Genomic DNA, 22,496 nt, shown 5'->3' with positions numbered 1-22,496 from the left:
AGGGAATGCTGGGACATTATACAGTAACAGCACTGGAGGCTTCTGGGTGATGACTGTATATTGTGTTGTCAGGTTCCTTTGAGGTGTCAGGATGTCACCGTCTATTTCTCCATGGAGGAGTGGGAGTATGTAGGAGGACACCGGGATCTGTACAAGGACGTCATGATGGAGGACCACCGGCCGCTGACATCACTGGGTAATAGAGGTATTTAGCAGGATTGTAGCAGGTGGGGGGGGGGGGGGTAGGGCAAGGCCCTTTGGCGCTTCAAGGGAGGAAGTGGAGTGCCAGCTGGGCAGAAAACCATGCTAGTTGCATTAGTGGAGCCGCTCACTACAGGATTGTAGATTAAAGTCAATGTGTAATCAGAAGTCCTACATATCAGCAATACACATTTACTAATTGCTGATATGTAAGCATTCCTGTGGTACAGTGACACTAGTCAGCGACTGCATGGCGAGCGGATACTGCATAAAACAGTAGCAAGACAATGTGGCTACAGAAGCAGTGGGCTGCAGAGGCTGGAGAGGTGCCTTGGCCCATGCTACACCTGACCCCTCTTCAAACTACCACCAGCAGCCCTTCTGCTATAGTAGCAGGGGTATGCAGGGCTGGAGAGGTGCCTCGGCCCATGCAACCCCCGAAGCCTCCCAAACTATCACCACCAGCCCTTCTGCTACATTACAGGGGGTGCAGAGCTGGAGAGGTGCCTTGGGCATATAACATATATGGGGCTGGTTTGTGCTTAGGGTGGCCTGATTGTCTTTCTGCCCCCACCCCTTTCCCAACTCACTCTCAATGAGCCGTACTTCATACTGTCAAACTACTAACGACCACTTTTCAGTGAGTATGTATGTGAGTGCTTCTCATGCTCCGCCCCTGGTGACCTCATCGAAGGTCCTACAACATATATAAAACATAGAGCCTGGCCGACAGAAGAACAACACAGTTGGGGCTCTTGAAAAAGGGAGGACAAAAATAACAAAGGGAGAATATAACTAAGGTGTTATCTCAGACGCAACTCTACATTACTGACAGAAGACACCGACCTACCATACCACAAAGATCCGGTGGGCTGAAGGACCTGCGGTGACATCACTGTGGGAAACAGGATGGATGTAGTAGAACTGTGTGTGTGAGGTGTGTGGGGGTCATAATGGATGTACCATGTAGCAGAGCTGTGTGGTGCATTGCACCACCAGAAACACTAGTACTATAATTTCCTAATAATTCCCAGTACTAATATATTACTACTACAGTCGGGGCAGGAAGGAGCCGTGTTTGCTCTTTGTGGGGTAGGTGCTCCAGTTCTACTGGGTAGTACTGGGACGCACTCGGGGTGTCTACTAGAGAGTTCTTGTTCCCCTCCTTTTGTGCTTGTATCTTGCTCTTTAGAACATATTAATAGTTCTGTCTTACTGGAACATTTAGTGATTTCCCAACATTATTATTTGCTGTGACTGAAGAACCTAAGCCACATTTAAAGTTGCTCAATGTTATTAATTGCTGGTGGGAGGGGCTCTTATTAAATTGGGGGCGTGGCTAACTACTGCTATGGCCGAACGCACATAGGGGGGAGCTCCCATGAGATACCCCAGAATCCTGCACAGACCTGCGATGGCTAGTGAACCCACTGTAACTGCTCTGAAGGGTCCACAGTCCTAATGTGGTGACAGTGCTGCGGTCTAGTGAGACCTGGGTGCATTGAAGCGCTGCACCAGGCCTCCGTTGGGATCGTTAGGAGGCAGGTGGCATGCTTCTGTCTCCTGGAGGTGTCATCAGCGCTGGAGGTGGTGACCGGGACAAGCGGTGAGCTCCAACCGGCCTCCGTGCTATAGGCGCTCAGCGATCTCCCCTGGTACCACGGCTCCGTGAACAGGCAGATAGAGGCGCTGATAGCAGGGAAAACAGAACATTACCCCACAGCCTCCAGTTCCATCAGGGAGGCGCTGCAGAGAACCCTTGTTTTGACCACCAGCACCAAAAATCCATCAGTAGCTGAACGGTAAAAGACTTTGCTCGCACGGACACTCCTGATCTCACCCCACGTTAGACGCGAGCCGCGCAGACAGCAAACACTGAGGATGAGGTGGAGCCGGACTTGTGCCGACCCAACGCCACTTACTAGAGGCTATAAATACCTGCAGAACCTCATTAGCAGGGAAGATGGAGGAAAGCGAGATAAACGTCAACCTGCTTAGACAAGATGTGCAAAATATGAGGGGGCGAATGACCGAGATGGAGGATCTTCTCTCCATGGCTGAGGACAATCTGAACCCTCTTTCTGCCACAGTTCACACTGCAAACAAAAAAGCCTAAACATGCTAAATAAAGTCACATGACTTTAAAAATCGCCTGCGGCGTAATAATAAGCGTATTATGGGCCTCCCAGAGAAAGCAGAAGGCTCGCATCCCGAAACGTTCCTAGAACATTGGCTTCAATCCACACTGGATGACGTTGCCTTCTCCTCTTTGTTTACAGTGAAACGGGCTCACGGGGTCCCTGTAAAACCACCCATGCCTGGGGCTCCTTCACGCCCTCTGCTGGCCAGGCTCCCTAATTGCCGTTATCAGGATACCACTTTACGTCAAGCTCGTGTGAAAAGCCCTATTCAATATAACAGTGTCACGGTCTCAATATTTCCCGATTTCTCAGCTGAGCTCCAGAAGCAAAGGACTACGTTTGTGGAGGTCAAGAGGGAGTTTAAATCCAGGAACGTTCCATACTCCATGGCATATCCTTCACACCTAAGGATTGTGGCTGAAGGCAAGACAGTATGTTTGCATTGACCGGCCAAGGCCCTGGAGTGGCTCCGAGCTGATGTCCTATAGTAAATAATACCTTCTTCACCTCTTGTTGATTTTTTTTTTTTCTCACTTCCCGGTGATACGAAGTCTACAATTCCCTGGTTGGAATATAGCTCCAACTTGGAAACTACACTTCTTTTGGTTGAAGCTAATGGGCCTGGATGACCATATCCTGGATCAATTATCTTCTTTCCTTGAAATGCATGATGACGCCACTCCCCACACTTTGCGATGGGGTATGCTTACCTTACGGGATTCCTATTGTCCAATATCGTTACTCAACTTTGACTATAAAATCTTAACCAAAATCTTAGCTATTAGGTTAAACCAAGCTGTACTTTCCATCATCCATGAGGATCAGATGGACTTTATAGTAGTGGATTTCTCAGACATAAACATCTGTAGAGTACAAGAACCATCCAACTGGCTAGAAAGTATAATATGCCCTGGGTGTTGGTGTTACTGGATACTAGGAAGCCCTCAAGCTTCTCAGAAGCCTGCCTGCAGGGCTTTGGATTTGGTCCACTATTTATGAAATGGATCCAAATCCTATAAAAATCCCCACCTGCTAATGAGACACTGAATGGTATTCTGTCATCTAACTGTCCCCTGGCACGAGGCACCAGCCAAGGCTGCCCCTACCCTTGCTCTACTTGCCATGACGATGAAGCCACTAGCTATATGACTGCGATCTACTTCGGAGGTCACGGATATTCAAGGGGAGGTGCAAGACACTGTGGTAGGTCTCTATGCAGATGATCCTGTTTCTTCCAGACCCAGAAAACCCCTTTCCTCAAGCTCTTAAATACATTGTATCAATTCTCGGGATTGTACATTAACTGGCCAAAATCTGCAATCATGTATACTGCTGGGGACCCACTTGTTGACCCTCGTGTCTCCGAGTGTGGCCTGCCGGTAGGATCCAAGTTAAGGTATCTTGGAATCACTATGGTGTGTGACCATGAAGGGACAATGGAGACCATTTACCCACTACAGGAACTAGTTAAGAAGAAACTCAAATTATGGATTAGGTTACCCCTTTCAGTGGCGGGTCGTATTAATTTGATCAAAATGGTCATTCAGCCTAAATGCTTATGCCTTGTGCAACATAAGCCAGTCAAGGTCCCGCTAATTTTTTTTTCAAACCCTTGAACTCCCTTATCACTGTACTTGCCTGGGGCTTTTCTCGCTCCAAATTGAAACTACTCCACAGAAACCCAAGGACCAAGCTGGAATGGCTTTATCAGACCGCTGTACTATTTAGTGGGCTGGTTGAGAAATATGTAATCCTGGTTTATTAGAGAACAGTTTCCCCCTCGTGGACAATTACCTGGCTGGGGGGATGAGGGCATAGGACTTGTTCAACTTCTTGGAACACCCTCCCCGCCCTAACCAAAATTTCTAACTACCCCACCATAGGTATGTTAAAATGTCAAGGACCTAAAGGCCTAATTTCCATATTGTACACACCAACTGTCAGCCCAAATTAGCCATAACCCTTTAACAGTTTATGACAAATGGAAACCCACATCCCCACGCTATCGCCAGAAGACTGGCCGGATGTGATGGACTCACACCTAACAGTATCCTCAGCTATTAACAACAAGCAGATACAGCTGGATATTGTCCATTAGTCCTATTTAACCCTGGTCAGATTGCATAAAATAGGCAAGATCCACACACCCGCGTGCCATAGGGCTCACCAGCTAAATGCAGGATTCTGACCTTTAACCCCTGAAGGACCAAGCTGTTTTGTACCTTAAGGAGCAGACAGTTTTTAGGGATTTTACCCATGTGGCGGTTTTACTGCTCTATTTTTTTTCCTTTAGCTACCAAAATTATTTTTGCAGCGTTTTTTTTTCCGTGACATATAGGACTATTTTTATAATATCTTTTTCACTGACTTTTTTTTCCGTTTTTTAGTTTTATTGGGGGTAAAATGCTAAAAAAATGATTTTTTTTTTTAACGTTTATAGTTTTTTTTCAAAGTTATTTTTATATTTACACTAAAATAAAGTACGGTAACGGGTTCCTCTATTTATTTCGGATGTTTTGATATATAGTATGTATGGTTTTGGTTTACAGGGCGCATACGGCGACTGTTTTTGTTGGCGTCTGCTTTGTGTTATTCTCTCTCTTATGTATGTATTGTTGTTTTATTCTGTTGTTTTGTTTTACTTATTTATGTAATTGTGTTTTTCACTATCTATGTCCCCCATGACGTCATATAAGGCCTCTGGGGGACACTCACTTTTTTTTTTAACTTTATTTGACATTTTCCCACTGCAGCTAGGGCGTCCATAGGATCCCCAGTTGCAGGGTAAAGCAACCCCTGTGGTGACATTAGTCACCTGCAGAGCTGCCAGGGTCTAGTCTGACCCTCCAGCTCTGCAGTAGCAGGGAATCCTGGGAGGTCACATGACCCCCCCCCCCCCCCCCGAGGCTCCCGTAGTGAAAGAACTTCTTCCTTTCACTTTGCCCACTTTGTTAAAAAACCCTCCTGCCTTCTGCTCCAGGTTATCAGCTGTCATTGACAGCTGATAACCCGTTCCTGCCTCTGACTGATTGCAGAGGCAGGAGACTTAGAGCACCGCCATATTTTTACGATCGGTGGTCCTCTATGCCCAGCACCAGCCGCCGTATATATACAGTGGCTGGTCGTAAATGGGTTAATATAGGAATGTTCTCCTATTCTAGAATTCTGGGCGGACATTTGTACCTTTCTGTCTTGACTTCTACCCCTTCCCCTTATTTTGGCCCCGAGGATAGCACTGTTGGGTTTAATGGACGGGGAATTGTGGCCTCACTACACTCGGATCTTCCTTAGGGAGGTCTTTCTGGCCATGAAGTGGATGGCAGTGGAGCCGCCCTCGGTCTCGGTTTGGATGAGATTGGTAGATGCAGTGATCCCTTACAAAAGGTGATACACAAACACAGGGGATGTCTAAACAAATATGGGAACTTTGGCTTAACTCTTAGCAAACACAACAGACTGATGAACTGAAGCCGTTCTACAACAGTCCGAAGAGATAAAACACCGGAGCCAATATGTTGACCTGTTTATTGCAATATATGTTAACAGACCGTTCCATTATGTTAGTATAAAAAGAGCGAGGAAACCTCTTCTCTTCTGCTCCTCACATATCAAAGAGAACTATTGCGCAGATTAGGTAGCGTTATGTTCCTTGTATTAACTATGCAATATTTTGACTAAAACGAAGTTTAAAAAAAAATTCTTATTAAAATAATTGTTAAAGAACTATTTTATAAAGTTGTCTGTATGGGGGTGTGGCCTAGCTCACCAAGAGACAGGACGTGATCAGGAGAGCTCTGTCCTGGGAAATCCTGTGCCATCCTTCGCAATCGCAGCTCAGGGTAGCTCTCTAACACCCTCATCCACCTCGCCGGACTTGGGGGGGGAATATTTGAAGACCTTTCAAGGTCTACTCCACGGAGGACACCCGCAGCGGCCTGTTAGGCCCGAACATCCCTGGCTTGATTTCTGGGTACCAGCATCTGGAAGAGCCCTACTGGATCTGAGTGGACTGGAGCAGGGGGGTTAATCAGAGATCTCCACAGGGGTGAAGCTACTGCTTTCCCTCTACCGCTGTAGAACCGGGGGATTGACACTACTGGCAAACTCCATGGATGGTGTTGGGGCTGTGTGAAAGTCCCAAAGGGCTCCTGGTATACATTTCCTGCAAAGCAGTGACCATCTCAGTGATAGGAGGCATTCCTGAAATGATCTTCCCCTTCCCCTCCCCCTTCTCCCTCTCGCCGGGCAGCCACCATCTTGGAGCAGGAGACAGAGGAATAATCCCTTGTCCAAGCCTCCACAGCTGCGGAGAAATGGAGCGGGAGAAGAAGTGTCATCGAAACCGCACGGGTAACTATCTTAGACCTCTGTCAGGTGCAAAATTGTAATGGAGGAATGCCCATTAAGAGGAAATGCTAGTTAGTTTCTGGAAATAATGTAAGAGAATCCATGTTACAGCAGACGGATCCTCATTGGAGAGAACAGAGGACTGTTTATTGAAAGAGATTACCAGCCTTTATACAGGAAGTGTTATCATGTAAAGTTCGTTACTGCAGGATTATTGACCATTAGATGATAAAACAGTCCGTGTGGTCGACAGTTTGAGTCAAGGAAACAGATAGTCAAGGTTTTCCTAACATTTCAGTCTATGCTATATACTTCAGATCTGTCTCATAACTCACTATGTAGAGTTCCTATTTTAGGATGAGAATAATAGACATTTATTCTAAATAGAAACTTTAACAGTTTATGCCATGACAGGAGAGATCTGCTGAAAGAGGGGAGAGGAGAGAAGCCGTGGAGGTGAAGGAAAGGAGGAATAAAGGGCCTCAAAAAAAAAAAAAAAAAAAGCTTAATATACCAATGCAAAGGGGTGAAGCTGATCGCTCCCCCCCCCCAATTCACCTCATCACTCCCCATTGGCCCTGTTCACCTTATCACTTCATCACTCCCCCTCTCACCTACTCACTTCATCACTCCCCCTTTGCCCCGTCCACCTTATCGCTCTCCCCTGTCCAACTCATCGTCCCCCCCCCCCCCGTCCACCTCATCGCTCCCCCCCCGTCCACCTCATCGCTCCCCCCCCGTCCACCTCATCGCTCCCCCCCCGTCCACCTCATCGCTCCCCCCCCGTCCACCTCATCGCTCCCCCCCCCGTCCACCTCATCGCTCCCCCCCGTCCACCTCATCGCTCCCCCCCGTCCACCTCATCGCTCCCCCCCGTCCACCTCATCGCTCCCCCCCCCGTCCACCTCATCGCTCCCCCCCCCCGTCCACCTCATCGCTCCCCCCCCCGTCCACCTCATCGCTCCCCCCCCCCGTCCACCTCATCGCTCCCCCCCCGTCCACCTCATCGCTCCCCCCCCGTCCACCTCATCGCTCCCCCCCCCCCCGTCCACCTCATCGCTCCCCCCCCCCCGTCCACCTCATCGCTCCCCCCCATCCACCTCATCGCTCCCCCCCCGTCCACCTCATCGCTCCCCCCCCCGTCCACCTCATCGCTCCCCCCCCCGTCCACCTCATCGCTCCCCCCCCCCGTCCACCTCATCGCTCCCCCCCCCCGTCCACCTCATCGCTCCCCCCCCCCCCGTCCACCTCATCGCTCCCCCCCCCGTCCACCTTATCGCTCCCCCCCCGTCCACCTCATCGCTCCCCCCCCCGTCCGCCTCATCGCTCCCCCCCCGTCCGCCTCATCGCTCCCCCCCCCCCCCCGTCCGCCTCATCGCTCCCCCCCCCCCCCCGCCTCATCGCTCCCCCCCGTCCGCCTCATCGCTCCCCCCCCCGTCCGCCTCATCGCTCCCCCCCCGTCCGCCTCATCGCTCCCCCCCCCGTCCGCCTCATCGCTCCCCCCCCCCCGTCCGCCTCACCGCTCCCCCCCCCCGTCCGCCTCATCGCTCCCCCCCCCGTCCGCCTCATCGCTCCCCCCCCCCCCGTCCGCCTCATCGCTCCCCCCCCCGTCCGCCTCATCGCTCCCCCCCCGTCCGCCTCATCGCTCCCCCCCCGTCCGCCTCATCGCTCCCCCCCCCGTCCGCCTCATCGCTCCCCCCCCCGTCCGCCTCATCGCTCCCCCCCCCGTCCGCCTCATCGCTCCCCCCCCCGTCCGCCTCATCGCTCCCCCCCCCGTCCGCCTCATCGCTCCCCCCCGTCCGCCTCATCGCTCCCCCCCGTCCGCCTCATCGCTCCCCCTCGTCCGCCTCATCGCTCCCCCCCGTCCGCCTCATCGCTCCCCCCCCCGTCCGCCTCATCGCTCCCCCCCCCGTCCGCCTCATCGCTCCCCCCCCCGTCCGCCTCATCGCTCCCCCCCCCCGTCCGCCTCATCGCTCCCCCCCCGTCCGCCTCATCGCTCCCCCCCCCCCCCCCGTCCGCCTCATCGCTCCCCCCCCGTCCGCCTCATCGCTCCCCCCCCGTCCGCCTCATCGCTCCCCCCCCGTCCGCCTCATCGCTCCCCCCCGTCCGCCTCATCGCTCCCCCCCCCGTCCGCCTCATCGCTCCCCCCCCCGTCCGCCTCATCGCTCCCCCCGTCCGCCTCATCGCTCCCCCCCCGTCCGCCTCATCGCTCCCCCCCCCGTCCGCCTCATCGCTCCCCCCCCCGTCCGCCTCATCGCTCCCCCCCCGTCCGCCTCATCGCTCCCCCCCCGTCCGCCTCATCGCTCCCCCCCCGTCCGCCTCATCGCTCCCCCCCCCGTCCGCCTCATCGCTCCCCCCCCGTCCGCCTCATCGCTCCCCCCCCGTCCGCCTCATCGCTCCCCCCCGTCCGCCTCATCGCTCCCCCCCCCCGTCCGCCTCATCGCTCCCCCCCCGTCCGCCTCATCGCTCCCCCCCGTCCGCCTCATCGCTCCCCCCCCCCCGTCCGCCTCATCGCTCCCCCCCCCCCGTCCGCCTCATCGCTCCCCCCCCCCCCCGTCCCCTTCATCGCTCCCCCCCCCCCCGTCCACCTCATCGCTCCCCCCCCCCCGTCCACCTCATCGCTCCCCCCCCCGTCCACCTCATCGCTCCCCCCCCCCGTCCACCTCATCGCTCCCCCCCCCCCCGTCCACCTCATCGCTCCCCCCCCCCGTCCACCTCATCGCTCCCCCCCCCGTCCACCTCATCGCTCCCCCCCCCGTCCACCTCATCGCTCCCCCCCGTCCACCTCATCGCTCCCCCCCCCGTCCACCTCATCGCTCCCCCCCCCGTCCACCTCATCGCTCCCCCCCCCCCCGTCCACCTCATCGCTCCCCCCCCCCGTCCACCTCATCGCTCCCCCCCCCCGTCCACCTCATCGCTCCCCCCCCCCGTCCACCTCATCGCTCCCCCCCCGTCCACCTCATCTCCCGTCCACCTCATCGCTCCCCCCCGTCCACCTCATCGCTCCCCCCCGTCCACCTCATCGCTCCCCCCCGTCCACCTCATCGCTCCCCCCCGTCCACCTCATCGCTCCCATCCGTCCACCTCATCGCTCCCCCCCGTCCACCTCATCGCTCCCCCCCCGTCCACCTCATCGCTCTTCCCTCCCCCCGTCCACCTCATCGCTCTTTCCCTCCCCCCCCCGTCCACCTCATCGCTCTTTCCCTCCCCCCCCCCCCCCGTCCACCTCATCGCTCTTTCCCTCCCCCCCCCCCCCCCGTCCACCTCATCGCTCTTTCCCCCCCCCGTCCACCTCATCGCTCTTTCCCCCCCGCCACCTCATCGCTCTTCCCCCCCCCACCTCATCTCCCCCCCCCCCCCCCGTCCACCTCATCGCTCCCCCCCCCGTCCACCTCATCGCTCCCCCCCCGTCCACCTCATCGCTCCCCCCCCCCGTCCACCTCATCGCTCCCCCCCCCCGTCCACCTCATCGCTCCCCCCCCCCGTCCACCTCATCGCTCCCCCCCCGTCCACCTCATCGCTCCCCCCCCCGTCCACCTCATCGCTCCCCCCCCCCGTCCACCTCATCGCTCCCCCCCCCCGTCCACCTCATCGCTCCCCCCGTCCACCTCATCGCTCCCCCCCGTCCACCTCATCGCTCCCATCCGTCCACCTCATCGCTCCCCCCCGTCCACCTCATCGCTCCCCCCCGTCCACCTCATCGCTCCCCCCCGTCCACCTCATCGCTCTTTCCCTCCCCCCCCGTCCACCTCATCGCTCTTTCCCTCCCCCCCCCCCCCCCATCCACCTCATCGCTCTTTCCCTCCCCCCCCCCCCCGTCCACCTCATCGCTCTTTCCCTCCCCCCGTCCAACTCATCGCTCTTTCCCTCCCCCCTGTCCACCTCATCGCTCTTTCCCCACCCCCCCCCGTCCACCTCATCGCTCTTCCCCCCCCCCCCCCCCCGTCCACCTCATCGCTCTTTCCCCCCCCCCCCCCGTCCACCTCATCGCTGTTTCCCCCCCCCCCGTCCACCTCATCGCTCTTTCCCCCCCCCCGTCCACCTCATCGCTTCCCCCCCCCGTCCACCTCATCGCTCTTTCCCCCCCCCCCCGTCCTCCTCATCGCTCTTTCCCCCCCCGTCCACCTCATCGCTCTTTCCCCCCCCCCGTCCACCTCATCGCTCCCCCCCGTCCACCTCATCGCTTCCCCCCCCCCCCGTCCACCTCATCGCTTTCCCCCCCCCCCCCCCCCCCGTCCACCTCATCGCTTCCCCCCCCCCGTCCACCTCATCGCTTTCCCCCCTCCCCCCCGTCCACCTCATCGCTTTCCCCCCCCCCGTCCACCTCATCGCTTCCCCCCCCCCCCTGTCCACCTCATCGCTCTTTCCCCCCCCCCCCCCCCCCCGTCCACCTCATCGCTCCCCCCCCGTCCACCTCATCGCTCCCCCCGTCCACCTCATCGCTCCCATCCGTCCACCTCATCGCTCCCCCCCGTCCACCTCATCGCTCCCCCCCGTCCACCTCATCGCTCCCCCCCCGTCCACCTCATCGCTCCCCCCCGTCCACCTCATCGCTCTTTCCCTCCCCCCCCGTCCACCTCATCGCTCTTTCCTCCCCCCCCCCCCCCCCATCCACCTCATCGCTCTTTCCCTCCCCCCCCCCCCCGTCCACCTCATCGCTCTTTCCCTCCCCCCGTCCAACTCATCGCTCTTTCCCTCCCCCCGTCCACCTCAATGCTCTTTCCCCCCCCCTGTCCACCTCATCGCTCTTTCCCCACCCCCCCCCGTCCACCTCATCGCTCTTCCCCCCCCCCCCCGTCCACCTCATCGCTCTTTCCCCCCCCCCCCCGTCCACCTCATCGCTCTTTCCCCCCCCCCCGTCCACCTCATCGCTCTTTCCCCCCCCCGTCCACCTCATCGCTTCCCCCCCCCCCGTCCACCTCATCGCTCTTTCCCCCCCCCCCGTCCACCTCATCGCTCTTTCCCCCCCCCCCCCGTCCACCTCATCGCTCCCCCCCCGTCCACCTCATCGCTCCCCCCCCCGTCCACCTCATCGCTTCCCCCCCCCCCCCGTCCACCTCATCGCTTCCCCCCCCCCCCCGTCCACCTCATCGCTTCCCCCCCCCCCCCGTCCACCTCATCGCTTCCCCCCCCCCCCCGTCCACCTCATCGCTTTCCCCCCTCCCCCCCGTCCACCTCATCGCTTTCCCCCCCCCCCCGTCCACCTCATCGCTTCCCCCCCCCCCGTCCACCTCATCGCTTCCCCCCCCCCCCCGTCCACCTCATCGCTCTTTCCCCCCCCCCCCCCGTCCACCTCATCGCTTCCCCCCCCCCCCCCCCGTCCACCTCATCGCTCTTTCCCCCCCCCCCCGTCCACCTCATCGCTCTTTCCCCCCCCCCCGTCCACCTCGTCGCTCTTTCCCCCGCCCCCCCCGTCCACCTCGTCGCTCTTTCTCCCCCCCCCCCCCCGTCCACCTCGTCGCTCTTCTCCCCCCCCCCCCCGTCCACCTCGTCGCTCTTCTCCCCCCCCCGTCCACCTCGTCGCTCTTCTCCCCCCCCCGTCCACCTCGTCGCTCTTCTCCCCCCCCCCCCGTCCACCTCGTCGCTCTTCTCCCCCCCCCCTCGTCGCTCTTCTCTCCCCCCCCCCTCGTCCTCTTCCCCCCCTCTCCCCTCCCCCCCCTCGTCGCTCTTCTCCCCCCCCCCCCTCGTCGCTCTTCTCCCCCCCCCCCTCGTCGCTCTTCTCCCCCCCCCTCGTCGCTCTTCTCCCCCCCCCCTCGTCGCTCTTCTCCCCCCCCCTCGTCGCTCTTCTCCCCCCCCCTCGTCGCTCTTCTCCCCCCCCTCGTCGCTCTTCTCCCCCCCCCCTCGTCGCTCTTCTCCCCCCCCCCTCGTCGCTCTTCTCCCCCCCCTCGTCGCTCTTCTCCCCCCCCCTCGTCGCTCTTCTCCCCCCCTCGTCGCTCTTCTCCCCCCCCCCTCGTCGCTCTTCTCCCCCCCCCCCTCGTCGCTCTTCTCCCCCCCCCCCTCGTCGCTCTTCTCCCCCCCCTCGTCGTCTTCTCCCCCCCTCGTCGCTCTTCTCCCCCCCCTCGTCGCTCTTCTCCCCCCCCTCGTCGCTCTTCTCCCCCCCCCCTCGTCGCTCTCCCCCCCCCGTCCCCGTCCACCTCGTCGCTCTTCCCCCCCCCCCCCCGTCCACCTCGTCGCTCTTCCCCCCCCCCCCCCGTCCACCTCGTCGCTCTTCCCCCCCCCCCCCCGTCCACCTCGTCGCTCTTCCCCCCCCGTCCACCTCGTCGCTCTTCCCCCCCCCCGTCCACCTCGTCGCTCTTCCCCCCCCCCCCCGTCCACCTCGTCGCTCTCCCCCCCCCCCCCGTCCACCTCGTCGCTCTTTCCCCCCCCCCCCCGTCCACCTCGTCGCTCTTCCCCCCCCCCCCCCGTCCACCTCGTCGCTCTTCCCCCCCCCCGTCCACCTCGTCGCTCTTCCCCCCCCCCCCGTCCACCTCGTCGCTCTTTCCCCCCCCCCGTCCACCTCGTCGCTCTTCCCCCCCCCCCCCGTCCACCTCGTCGCTCTTCCCCCCCCCGTCCACCTCGTCGCTCTTCCCCCCCCCCCCGTCCACCTCGTCGCTCCCCCCCCCCCGTCCACCTCGTCGCTCCCCCCCCCCCGTCCACCTCATCGCTCCCCCCCCCCCCCGTCCACCTCATCGCTCCCCCCCGTCCACCTCATCGCTCCCCCCCGTCCACCTCATCGCTCCCCCCCGTCCACCTCATCGCTCCCCCCCCGTCCACCTCATCGCTCCTTCCCTCCCCCCCCCCCCCGTCCACCTCGTCGCTCTTCCCCCCCCCCCCCCCGTCCACCTCGTCGCTCTTCCCCCCCCCCCCCGTCCACCTCGTCGCCCCCCCCCCCCCGTCCACCTCATCGCTCCCCCCCCCCCCCCGTCCACCTCATCGCTCTTCCCCCCCCCCCCCCGTCCACCTCATCGCTCTTTCCCCCCCCCCCCCCCCCGTCCACCTCATCGCTCTTCCCCCCCCCCCCGTCCACCTCATCGCTCTTTCCCCCCCCCCCGTCCACCTCATCGCTCTTTCCCCCCCCCCCGTCCAACTCATCGCTCTTTCCCCCCCCCCCCCGTCCACCTCATCGCTCTTCCCCCCCCCCCCCGTCCACCTCATCGCTCTTCCCCCCCCCCCGTCCACCTCATCGCTCCCCCCCCCCGTCCACCTCATCGCTCCCCCCCCGTCCACCTCATCGCTCCCCCCCCGTCCACCTCATCGCTCCTTCCCTCCCCCCCCCCCCGTCCACCTCGTCGCTCTTCTCCCCCCCCCCCCCCGTCCACCTCGTCGCTCTTCCCCCCCCCCCCGTCCACCTCGTCGCCCCCCCCCCCGTCCACCTCATCGCTCCCCCCCCCCCCCCCCCGTCCACCTCATCGCTCTTTCCCCCCCCGTCCACCTCATCGCTCTTTCCCCCCCCCGTCCACCTCATCGCTCTTTCCCCCCCCCCCCGTCCACCTCATCGCTCTTTCCCCCCCCCCCCCCCGTCCAACTCATCGCTCTTTCCCCCCCCCCCCGTCCACCTCATCGCTCTCCCCCCCCCCCCCCGTCCACCTCATCGCTCTTCCCCCCCCCCCGTCCACCTCATCGCTCCCCCCCCCCGTCCACCTCATCGCTCCCCCCCGTCCACCTCATCGCTCCCCCCCCGTCCACCTCATCGCTCCCCCCCCCCGTCCACCTCATCGCTCCCCCCCCCCGTCCACCTCATCGCTCCCCCCCCCCCCCGTCCACCTCATCGCTCCCCCCCCCCCCCCGTCCACCTCATCGCTCCCCCCCCCCCCCGTCCACCTCATCGCTCCCCCCCCCCCCGTCCACCTCATCGCTCCCCCCCCCCGTCCACCTCATCGCTCCCCCCCCCCGTCCACCTCATCGCTCCCCCCCCCCGTCCACCTCATCGCTCCCCCCCCCCGTCCACCTCATCGCTCCCCCCCGTCCACCTCATCGCTCCCCCCCGTCCACCTCATCGCTCCCCCCCCGTCCACCTCATCGCTCCCCCCCGTCCACCTCATCGCTCCCCCCCCCCGTCCACCTCATCGCTCTTCCCTCCCCCCCCCCCGTCCACCTCATCGCTCTTTCCCCCCCCCCCCCCGTCCACCTCGTCGCTCTTCTCCCCCCCCCCGTCCACCTCGTCGCTCTTCTCCCCCCCCCCCCCGTCCACCTCGTCGCTCTTCTCCCCCCCCCCCGTCCACCTCGTCGCTCTTCTCCCCCCCCCCCCCGTCCACCTCGTCGCTCTTCTCCCCCCCCCCCCCGTCCACCTCGTCGCTCTTCTCCCCCCCCCTCGTCGCTCTTCTCCCCCCCCCTCGCGCTCTTCTCCCCCCCCTCGTCGCTCTTCTCCCCCCCCCCGTCCACCTCGTCGCTCTCCCCCCCCCCCCCCCCCCGTCCACCTCGTCGCTCTTCCCCCCCCGTCCACCTCGTCGCTCTTCCCCCCCCCCCCCGTCCACCTCGTCGCTCCCCCCCCCCCCGTCCACCTCGTCGCTCCCCCCCCCCCCCCCGTCCACCTCGTCGCTCCCCCCCCCCCCGTCCACCTCGTCGCTCCCCCCCCCCCCCGTCCACCTCATCGCTCCCCCCCCCCCCCGTCCACCTCATCGCTCCCCCCCCCCCCCCCCGTCCACCTCATCGCTCCCCCCCCCCTCCACCTCATCGCTCCCCCCCCCGTCCACCTCATCGCTCCCCCCCCCCCGTCCACCTCATCGCTCCCCCCCCCCGTCCACCTCATCGCTCCCCCCCCCCCGTCCACCTCATCGCTCCCCCCCGTCCACCTCATCGCTCCCCCCCGTCCACCTCATCGCTCCCCCCCGTCCACCTCATCGCTCCCCCCCGTCCACCTCATCGCTCCCCCCCGTCCACCTCATCGCTCCCCCCCCGTCCACCTCATCGCTCCCCCCGTCCACCTCATCGCTCCCCCCCGTCCACCTCATCGCTCTTTCCCTCCCCCCCCCCCCCCCGTCCACCTCATCGCTCTTTCCCTCCCCCCCCCCCGTCCACCTCATCGCTCTTTCCCCCCCCCCGTCCACCTCGTCGCTCTTCTCCCCCCCCGTCCACCTCGTCGCTCTTCTCCCCCCCCCCCCCCGTCCACCTCGTCGCTCTTCTCCCCCCCCCCCCCGTCCACCTCGTCGCTCTTCTCCCCCCCCCCCCCGTCCACCTCGTCGCTCTTCTCCCCCCCCCCCCCCCCGTCCACCTCGTCGCTCTTCTCCCCTCCCCCCCCCCGTCCACCTCGTCGCTCTTCTCCCCCCCCCCCGTCCACCTAGTCGCTCTTCTCCCCCCCCCCCGTCCACCTCGTCGCTCTTCTCCCCCCCCCCCCTCGTCGCTCTTCTCCCCCCCCCCCCTCGTCGCTCTTCTCCCCCCCCCCTCGTCGCTCTTCTCCCCCCCCCCTCGTCGCTCTTCTCCCCCCCCCCCTCGTCGCTCTTCTCCCCCCCCCCTCGTCGCTCTTCTCCCCCCCCCCCCCCCCCCCCGTCGCTCTTCTCCCCCCCCCCTCGTCGCTCTTCTCCCCCCCCCCCTCGTCGCTCTCCCCCCCCCCCCCCGTCCACCTCGTCGCTCTTCCCCCCCCCCCCCGTCCACCTCGTCGCTCTTCCCCCCCCCCCCCCCGTCCACCTCGTCGCTCTTCCCCCCCCCCCGTCCACCTCGTCGCTCTTCCCCCCCCCCCGTCCACCTCGTCGCTCTTCCCCCCCCCCCCCCCGTCCACCTCGTCGCTCTTCCCCCCCCCCCCGTCCACCTCGTCGCTCTTCCCCCCCCCCCCCGTCCACCTCGTCGCTCTCCCCCCCCCCCCCCCCGTCCACCTCATCGCTCTTCCTCCCCCCCCCCTGTCCACCTCATCGCTCCCCCCCCCCCCCCCCCCCGTCACCTCATCGCTCCCCCCCCCCCCGTCCACCTCATCGCTCCCCCCCCCCCCCCCGTCCACCTCATCGCTCCCCTCCCCCCCCCCCCCGTCCCTCATCGCTTCCCCCCCCCCCCCCGTCCACCTCATCGCTCCCCCCCCCCCTCCCGTACACATTTGGCAATGTTTAGCCACATATCTAACTAAGACATTGTTAGTATTATATAAGTAAAACCATGACTGATCATGAATAAATGCCATCCATGATATATAAATGAAGATGTGTGTGATATTATCATCGTATCTGTTGTGAAATCTATATCCATCACCTATCTTCACGCAACTTTCACATGATTTAACTGATGCTTAATTGTATAAAAATGAGGTACATGAATATAAGAAGCTTGGCTAATAATGCAATTCTAATCCCAATAAAAAGGGTATATATCCCTTAAAAAGAGTCATACACGCTTTTAATTAGTTAATTTGCCAAATGACCGCTTCACTTCCTGCCAAGTCATGTGATTATCACATGACTGAAATGTATTTTGAGACGTTGAGCGCTATGACATCATGCTATCACGTCGTCGCGTAACCACGGTCCCGCATACTGTGCGTAGTGACGTCAGCGCGCCTGGGCGCCTCCACGTCAGCATCCTGCCAGCCTCACGCTCATCAGGCGTGATCACGCCAACACGCCTGGGCATTTCCACACCAGCCCCTTGCCAGCTATATACGTATCGTGCGTGATGACTAGAGATGAGCGAGCACACTGGTCTGAGCTTGATGCTCGTTCGAGTATTAGGGTACTCGAGATGCTCGGTACTCGGGACGAACACCACGCGGCACTCGAGTCAATTCCATTTCCTTCCCCGCATGTTTAGCGCCATTTTCTGGCCAATAGACATGCAGGGAAGGCATTACCACTTCCTCCTGTGACGTGCCAGCCCTATCCCACCCCCCTGCAGTGAGTGGCTGGTGAGATCAAGTGACCCCCGAGTATTTAAAGTGGGGCCGCCCACGGAACGCCTCAGACACACGCTAGGAGAGTATAGGGAAAGTGCTGCTGCTGATATAGGGAAAGTGTTAGAGTAGGATCCTGTCTTCAAGAACCCCAACGGTCCTTCTTAGGGCCACATCTGACCGTGTGCATTACTGTTGTGGCTGCTGGGAGCAGTTTTGTTTTTTTTTGTATATCGGGCTGTGCAGGCCATTACAGCTATAGCGTTCTCAGGCTGCAGTCTGTACTACATAGTATAGGGACAGCGTTGCTGAGAGGGACAGTGGTAGTGTAGGATCCTGTGTACAAGAACCCCAACGGTCCTTATGGCTACCTGTGACCGTGTGCATTTTACAGGTTGTCTGATGGGAGTTGTAGTCCATCACTATTGCACAGTTAGGACTGTTTGCGGCCTTCCTGACTATTTTTTTCTGCCTGGAGTTTGCCTTACTATTCCACTCTCAGCGACAAAGTCTACGCACATAATTCCAAGATCATTTACACCGGTCTGTGCCTGCAGTGAATTAGAGACGCTCAGCGTACGGCCACAGCGACTGATAGAGGGAACGTGATATACACACTATACAGCCTGTATTCTTTTTTTTAAAAAAACCCCAAAAGCTCCTTTGTTGGGCTACCTCTGACCGTCTGCATTTTACTGGGTGCCTGGTGGGAGTTTTGGTGCATCACTATTGCACTTAGGCCTGTTTGCGGCCTTCCTTCCATTTTTTTCTGCCTGGAGTTAGCGTTACGATTCTGCTCTCTGCGTGAAAGTGTACGCATATAATTCCATAATTATTTACAGCGGTCTGTATCTGCTCTATTCGTAATCCACCATGCTGAGGGGTAGGGGTCGAGGATGCGGACGCGGGCGAGGATGCGGAGTTCCAAGTGAGGGTGTGGGCACAGGCCAAGTTCCTGGTCCAGGTCAATCGCAGCCGGTTGCTGCGGGATTAGGAGAGAGGCAAGTTTCTGGGGTCCCCAGCTTCATATCACATTTTACGGGTCCACGTGGTAGACCTTTATTACAAACAGAGCAGTGTGAGCAGGTCCTGTTGTGGATGGCAGAAAATGCATCCAGCAATGTATCGACCACCCAGTCTTCTACGCCGTCCACTGCTGAAACTCTGAATCCTCTGGCTGCTGCTCCTCCTTCCTCACACCCTATGCTGCTGCAAAAATGGTACTGGGGTCTGCATATGCTTCTGCTACATAAATGTTACAGGGGTCTGCTGATACTGCTGCTTCAGAAATGTTACAGGGGTCTGCGTATACTGCTGCTAGAGAAATGTTACTGGGGTCTGCCTATACTTCCACTACAGAAATGGTACTGGGATCTGCCTATACTGCAGCTACAGAAATGTTCCTGGGATCTGCTTATACCTTTGCTACAGGAATATTACAGGGGTCTGTGTATACTATGGGTGCACTAAGTCTTCCCATCGCGGTGTTTTACCTATGTGGCACAAATAATACAGTGACTGTATTATTTGTGCCACATAGGCCAAGTTGCTTGGCGGGGCGAAACTCTCCCATGGTTGGGCACTCCGATTTCTTCCTGTGTAATACCATCTTTGTGCACTTAGAGCATAGGCGAGCCCAAGGAACTCAAAGACTTCCCTTCCAGTGTTGAGCTATCTGTGTTGCGACACATGGATTTCCCGTTGCTATGTAACTCAGGGCACCTTGGGTCACAAAGGTGGAGGCTGGGACCGAGCCTGACCCTGGGCCCGCTCACATATTTCCCACACAGACTATAGCGGGTCCTGGTCATGGTGTCTTGGGCTTGTAATGCCGCCTCCTCCTCCTGCTTGGGGTCAGGGGATCAGCACTGGGCATCATGTATTTTCTCCCGTGTTACCACAGTTATCTGAGACACTGGTTTGGGCCAAAGAAGAGGAGCGTTACTGCATTGATGAGACCTTCACCGCTGTACTAGCATCGGAGTCTGCTCTATGCCCACGATTGCTGAGGGTTTGTGCAGAGGCCTATGTACTCGGCACAGTGAAAGTCCGGCATGTTTGGGCACTATCCTTCCTTCATGTTTATTACTGTCTTTGGGTTCCTTCGGCTTGCCTATGCTGTGGGTGCACAAAGACTTCCCATGGCGGTGATTTACCTGTCCAACACAGTCACTGACTGACTTGGGTTGGGTGCAGAGCGCAGATGGCTTTCCCCTTGCATTGTCGTAGAGGTATTCGACACCTACAAAGAATGAATACTGTGTGGGCACATGGACTGCCCATTGCTATGTCAGTCCCAGCACCTTGGGTCTCACAAGGTATTTGCTGGGACCGAGCCTGGCCAAGGGCCCGCTCACATCCCTTCAACACAGGCTACAGCGGGTCCTGGTCATGGTTTCTTGGCCTTGTAAGGCCACCTCCTCCTGCTGCTTGGGGTCAGGGGATCAGCACTGGGCAACATGAATTTTCTCTCGTGTTACCACAGTTATCTGAGAAACTTGTTTGGGCCAAAGGAGAGGAGCGTTACTGCATTAATGCTACAGGGGTCTGCCTATACTTCAGATGCAGAAATGTTACAGGGGTCTGCCTATACTTCAGCTGCAGAAATGTTACCGGGGGCTGCCTAGACTGCTACTACAGAAATGTTACTGGGGTCTGCCTATACTTCAGCTGCAGAAATGTTACTGGGGTCTGCATATACTGCTGCTACAGAAATGTTACTGGGGTCTGCATATACTGCTGCTACAGAAATGTTACTGGGGTCTGCATATACTGTTACTACAGAAATGTTACTGGGGTCTGCATATACTGTTACTACAGAAATGTTACTGGGGTCCGTCTATACTCTTGCTACAGAAATGTTACTGGGGTCTGCATATACTGCTGCTACAGAAATGTTACTGGGGTCTGCATATACTGCTACTACAGAAATGTTACTGGGGTCTGCCTATACTTCAGCTGCAGAAATGTTACTGGGGTCTGCATATACTGTTACTACAGAAATGTTACTGGGGTCTGCATATACTGTTACTACAGAAATGTTACTGGGGTCTGCATATACTGTTACTACAGAAATCTTACTGGGGTCTGCATATACTGTTACTACAGAAATGTTACTGGGGTCCGTCTATACTCTTGCTACAGAAATGTTACTGGGGTCTGCATATACTGCTGCTACAGAAATGTTACTGGGGTCTGCCTATACTTCAGCTGCAGAAATGTTACTGGGGTCTGCATATACTGTTACTACAGAAATGTTACTGGGCTCTGCATATACTGTTACTACAGAAATGTTACTGGGGTCTGCATATACTGTTACTACAGAAATCTTACTGGGGTCTGCATATACTGTTACTACAGAAATCTTACTGGGGTCTGCATATACTGTTACTACAGAAATGTTACTGGGGTCCGTCTATACTCTTGCTACAGAAATGTTACTGGGGTCTGCCTATACTCTTGCTACAGAAATGTTACTGGGGTCTGCATATACTGCTGCTACAGAAATGTTACTGGGGTCTGCATATACTGCTACTACAGAAATGTTACTGGGATCTGCCTATACTTCAGCTGCAGAAATGTTACTGGGGTCTGCATATACTGTTACTACAGAAATGTTACTGGGGTCTGCATATACTGTTACTACAGAAATGTTACTGGGGTCTGCATATACTGTTACTACTGAAATGTTACTGGGGTCCGTCTATACTCTTGCTACAGAAATGTTACTGGGGTCTGCATATACTGTTACTACAGAAATCTTACTGGGGTCTGCATATACTGTTACTACAGAAATCTTACTGGGGTCTGCATATACTGTTACTACAGAAATGTTACTGGGGTCCGTCTATACTCTTGCTACAGAAATGTTACTGGGGTCTGCATATACTGCTGCTACAGAAATGTTACTGGGGTCTACATATACTGCTACTACAGAAATGTTACTGGGGTCTGCCTATACTTCAGCTGCAGAAATGTTACTGGGGTCTGCATATACTGTTACTACAGAAATGTTACTGGGGTCTGCATATACTGTTACTACAGAAATGTTACTGGGGTCTGCATATACTGTTACTACAGAAATCTTACTGGGGTCTGCATATACTGTTACTACAGAAATGTTACTGGGGTCCGTCTATACTCTTGCTACAGAAATGTTACTGGGGTCCGTCTATACTCTTGCTACAGAAATGTTACTGGCGTCTGCCTATACTCTTGCTACAGAAATGTTACTGGGGTCTGCCTATACTCTTGCTACAGAAATGTTACTGGGGTCTGCCTATACTCTTGCTACAGAAATGTTACAGGGGTCTGCCTATACTGTTAGTACAGAAATGTTACTGGGGTCTGTCTATACTGTTACCACTGAGATGTTACTGGGGTCCGCCTATACTTCAGCTGCAGAAATGTTACCGGGGGCTGCCTATACTTCAGCTGCAGAAATGTTACCGGCGGCTGCCTAGACTGCTACTACAGAAATGTTACCGGGGGCTGCCTATACTTCAGCTGCAGAAATGTTATTGGGGTCTGCCTAGACTGCTACTACAGAAATGTTACCGGGGTCTGCATATACTTCTGCTACAGAAATGTTACCGGGGGCTGCCTATACTTCAGCTGCAGAAATGTTACTGGGGTCTGCCTAGACTGCTACTACAGAAATGTTACCGGGGTCTGCATATACTTCTGCTACAGAAATGTTACTAGGGTCTGCCTATACTCTTGCTACAGAAATGTTACAGGGGTCTGCCTATACTGTTACTACAGAAATGTTACTGGGGTCTGTATATACTGCTGCTACAGAAATGTTACTGGGGTCTGTCTATACTCTTGCTACAGAAATGTTACTGGGGTCTGTCTATACTCTTGCTACAGAAATGTTACTGGGGTCTGCCTATACTCTTGCTACAGAAATGTTACAGGGGTCCGCCTATACTGTTAATACAGAAATGTTACTGGGGTCTGTCTATACTGTTACCACTGAGATGTTACTGGGGTCTCCCTAGACTTCTGCAACATAA

At 58.3% G+C, this 22,496-nt stretch overlaps 1 protein-coding gene across 8 annotated transcripts in view; it reads left to right on the top strand.

The window, feature by feature from the left end:
• LOC136627265 (zinc finger protein 420-like) overlaps nt 1–22,496 on the top strand; it is a 130,440-nt gene that overhangs the window by 49,901 nt on the left and 58,043 nt on the right. For 4 of the 8 annotated variants that reach the window (XM_066602222.1, XM_066602223.1, XM_066602224.1 and 1 more), the window contains exon 4: nt 73–205. The exons of 3 other annotated variants lie outside the window; for them this stretch is intronic. In XM_066602222.1, coding sequence (XP_066458319.1) covers nt 73–205 — 133 coding nt within the window. The remainder of the gene's footprint in view (nt 1–72; nt 206–22,496) is intronic. One more of the 8 variants, XM_066602221.1, reaches the window with a different exon arrangement.

This window comes from Eleutherodactylus coqui, chromosome 5 (genome assembly GCF_035609145.1).
Source record: "Eleutherodactylus coqui strain aEleCoq1 chromosome 5, aEleCoq1.hap1, whole genome shotgun sequence".
Taxonomy (NCBI): domain Eukaryota; kingdom Metazoa; phylum Chordata; class Amphibia; order Anura; family Eleutherodactylidae; genus Eleutherodactylus; species Eleutherodactylus coqui.
The sequence above is the reverse complement of the archived record's forward strand: the minus strand, read 5'-3'. Positions and strand labels throughout refer to the sequence as shown.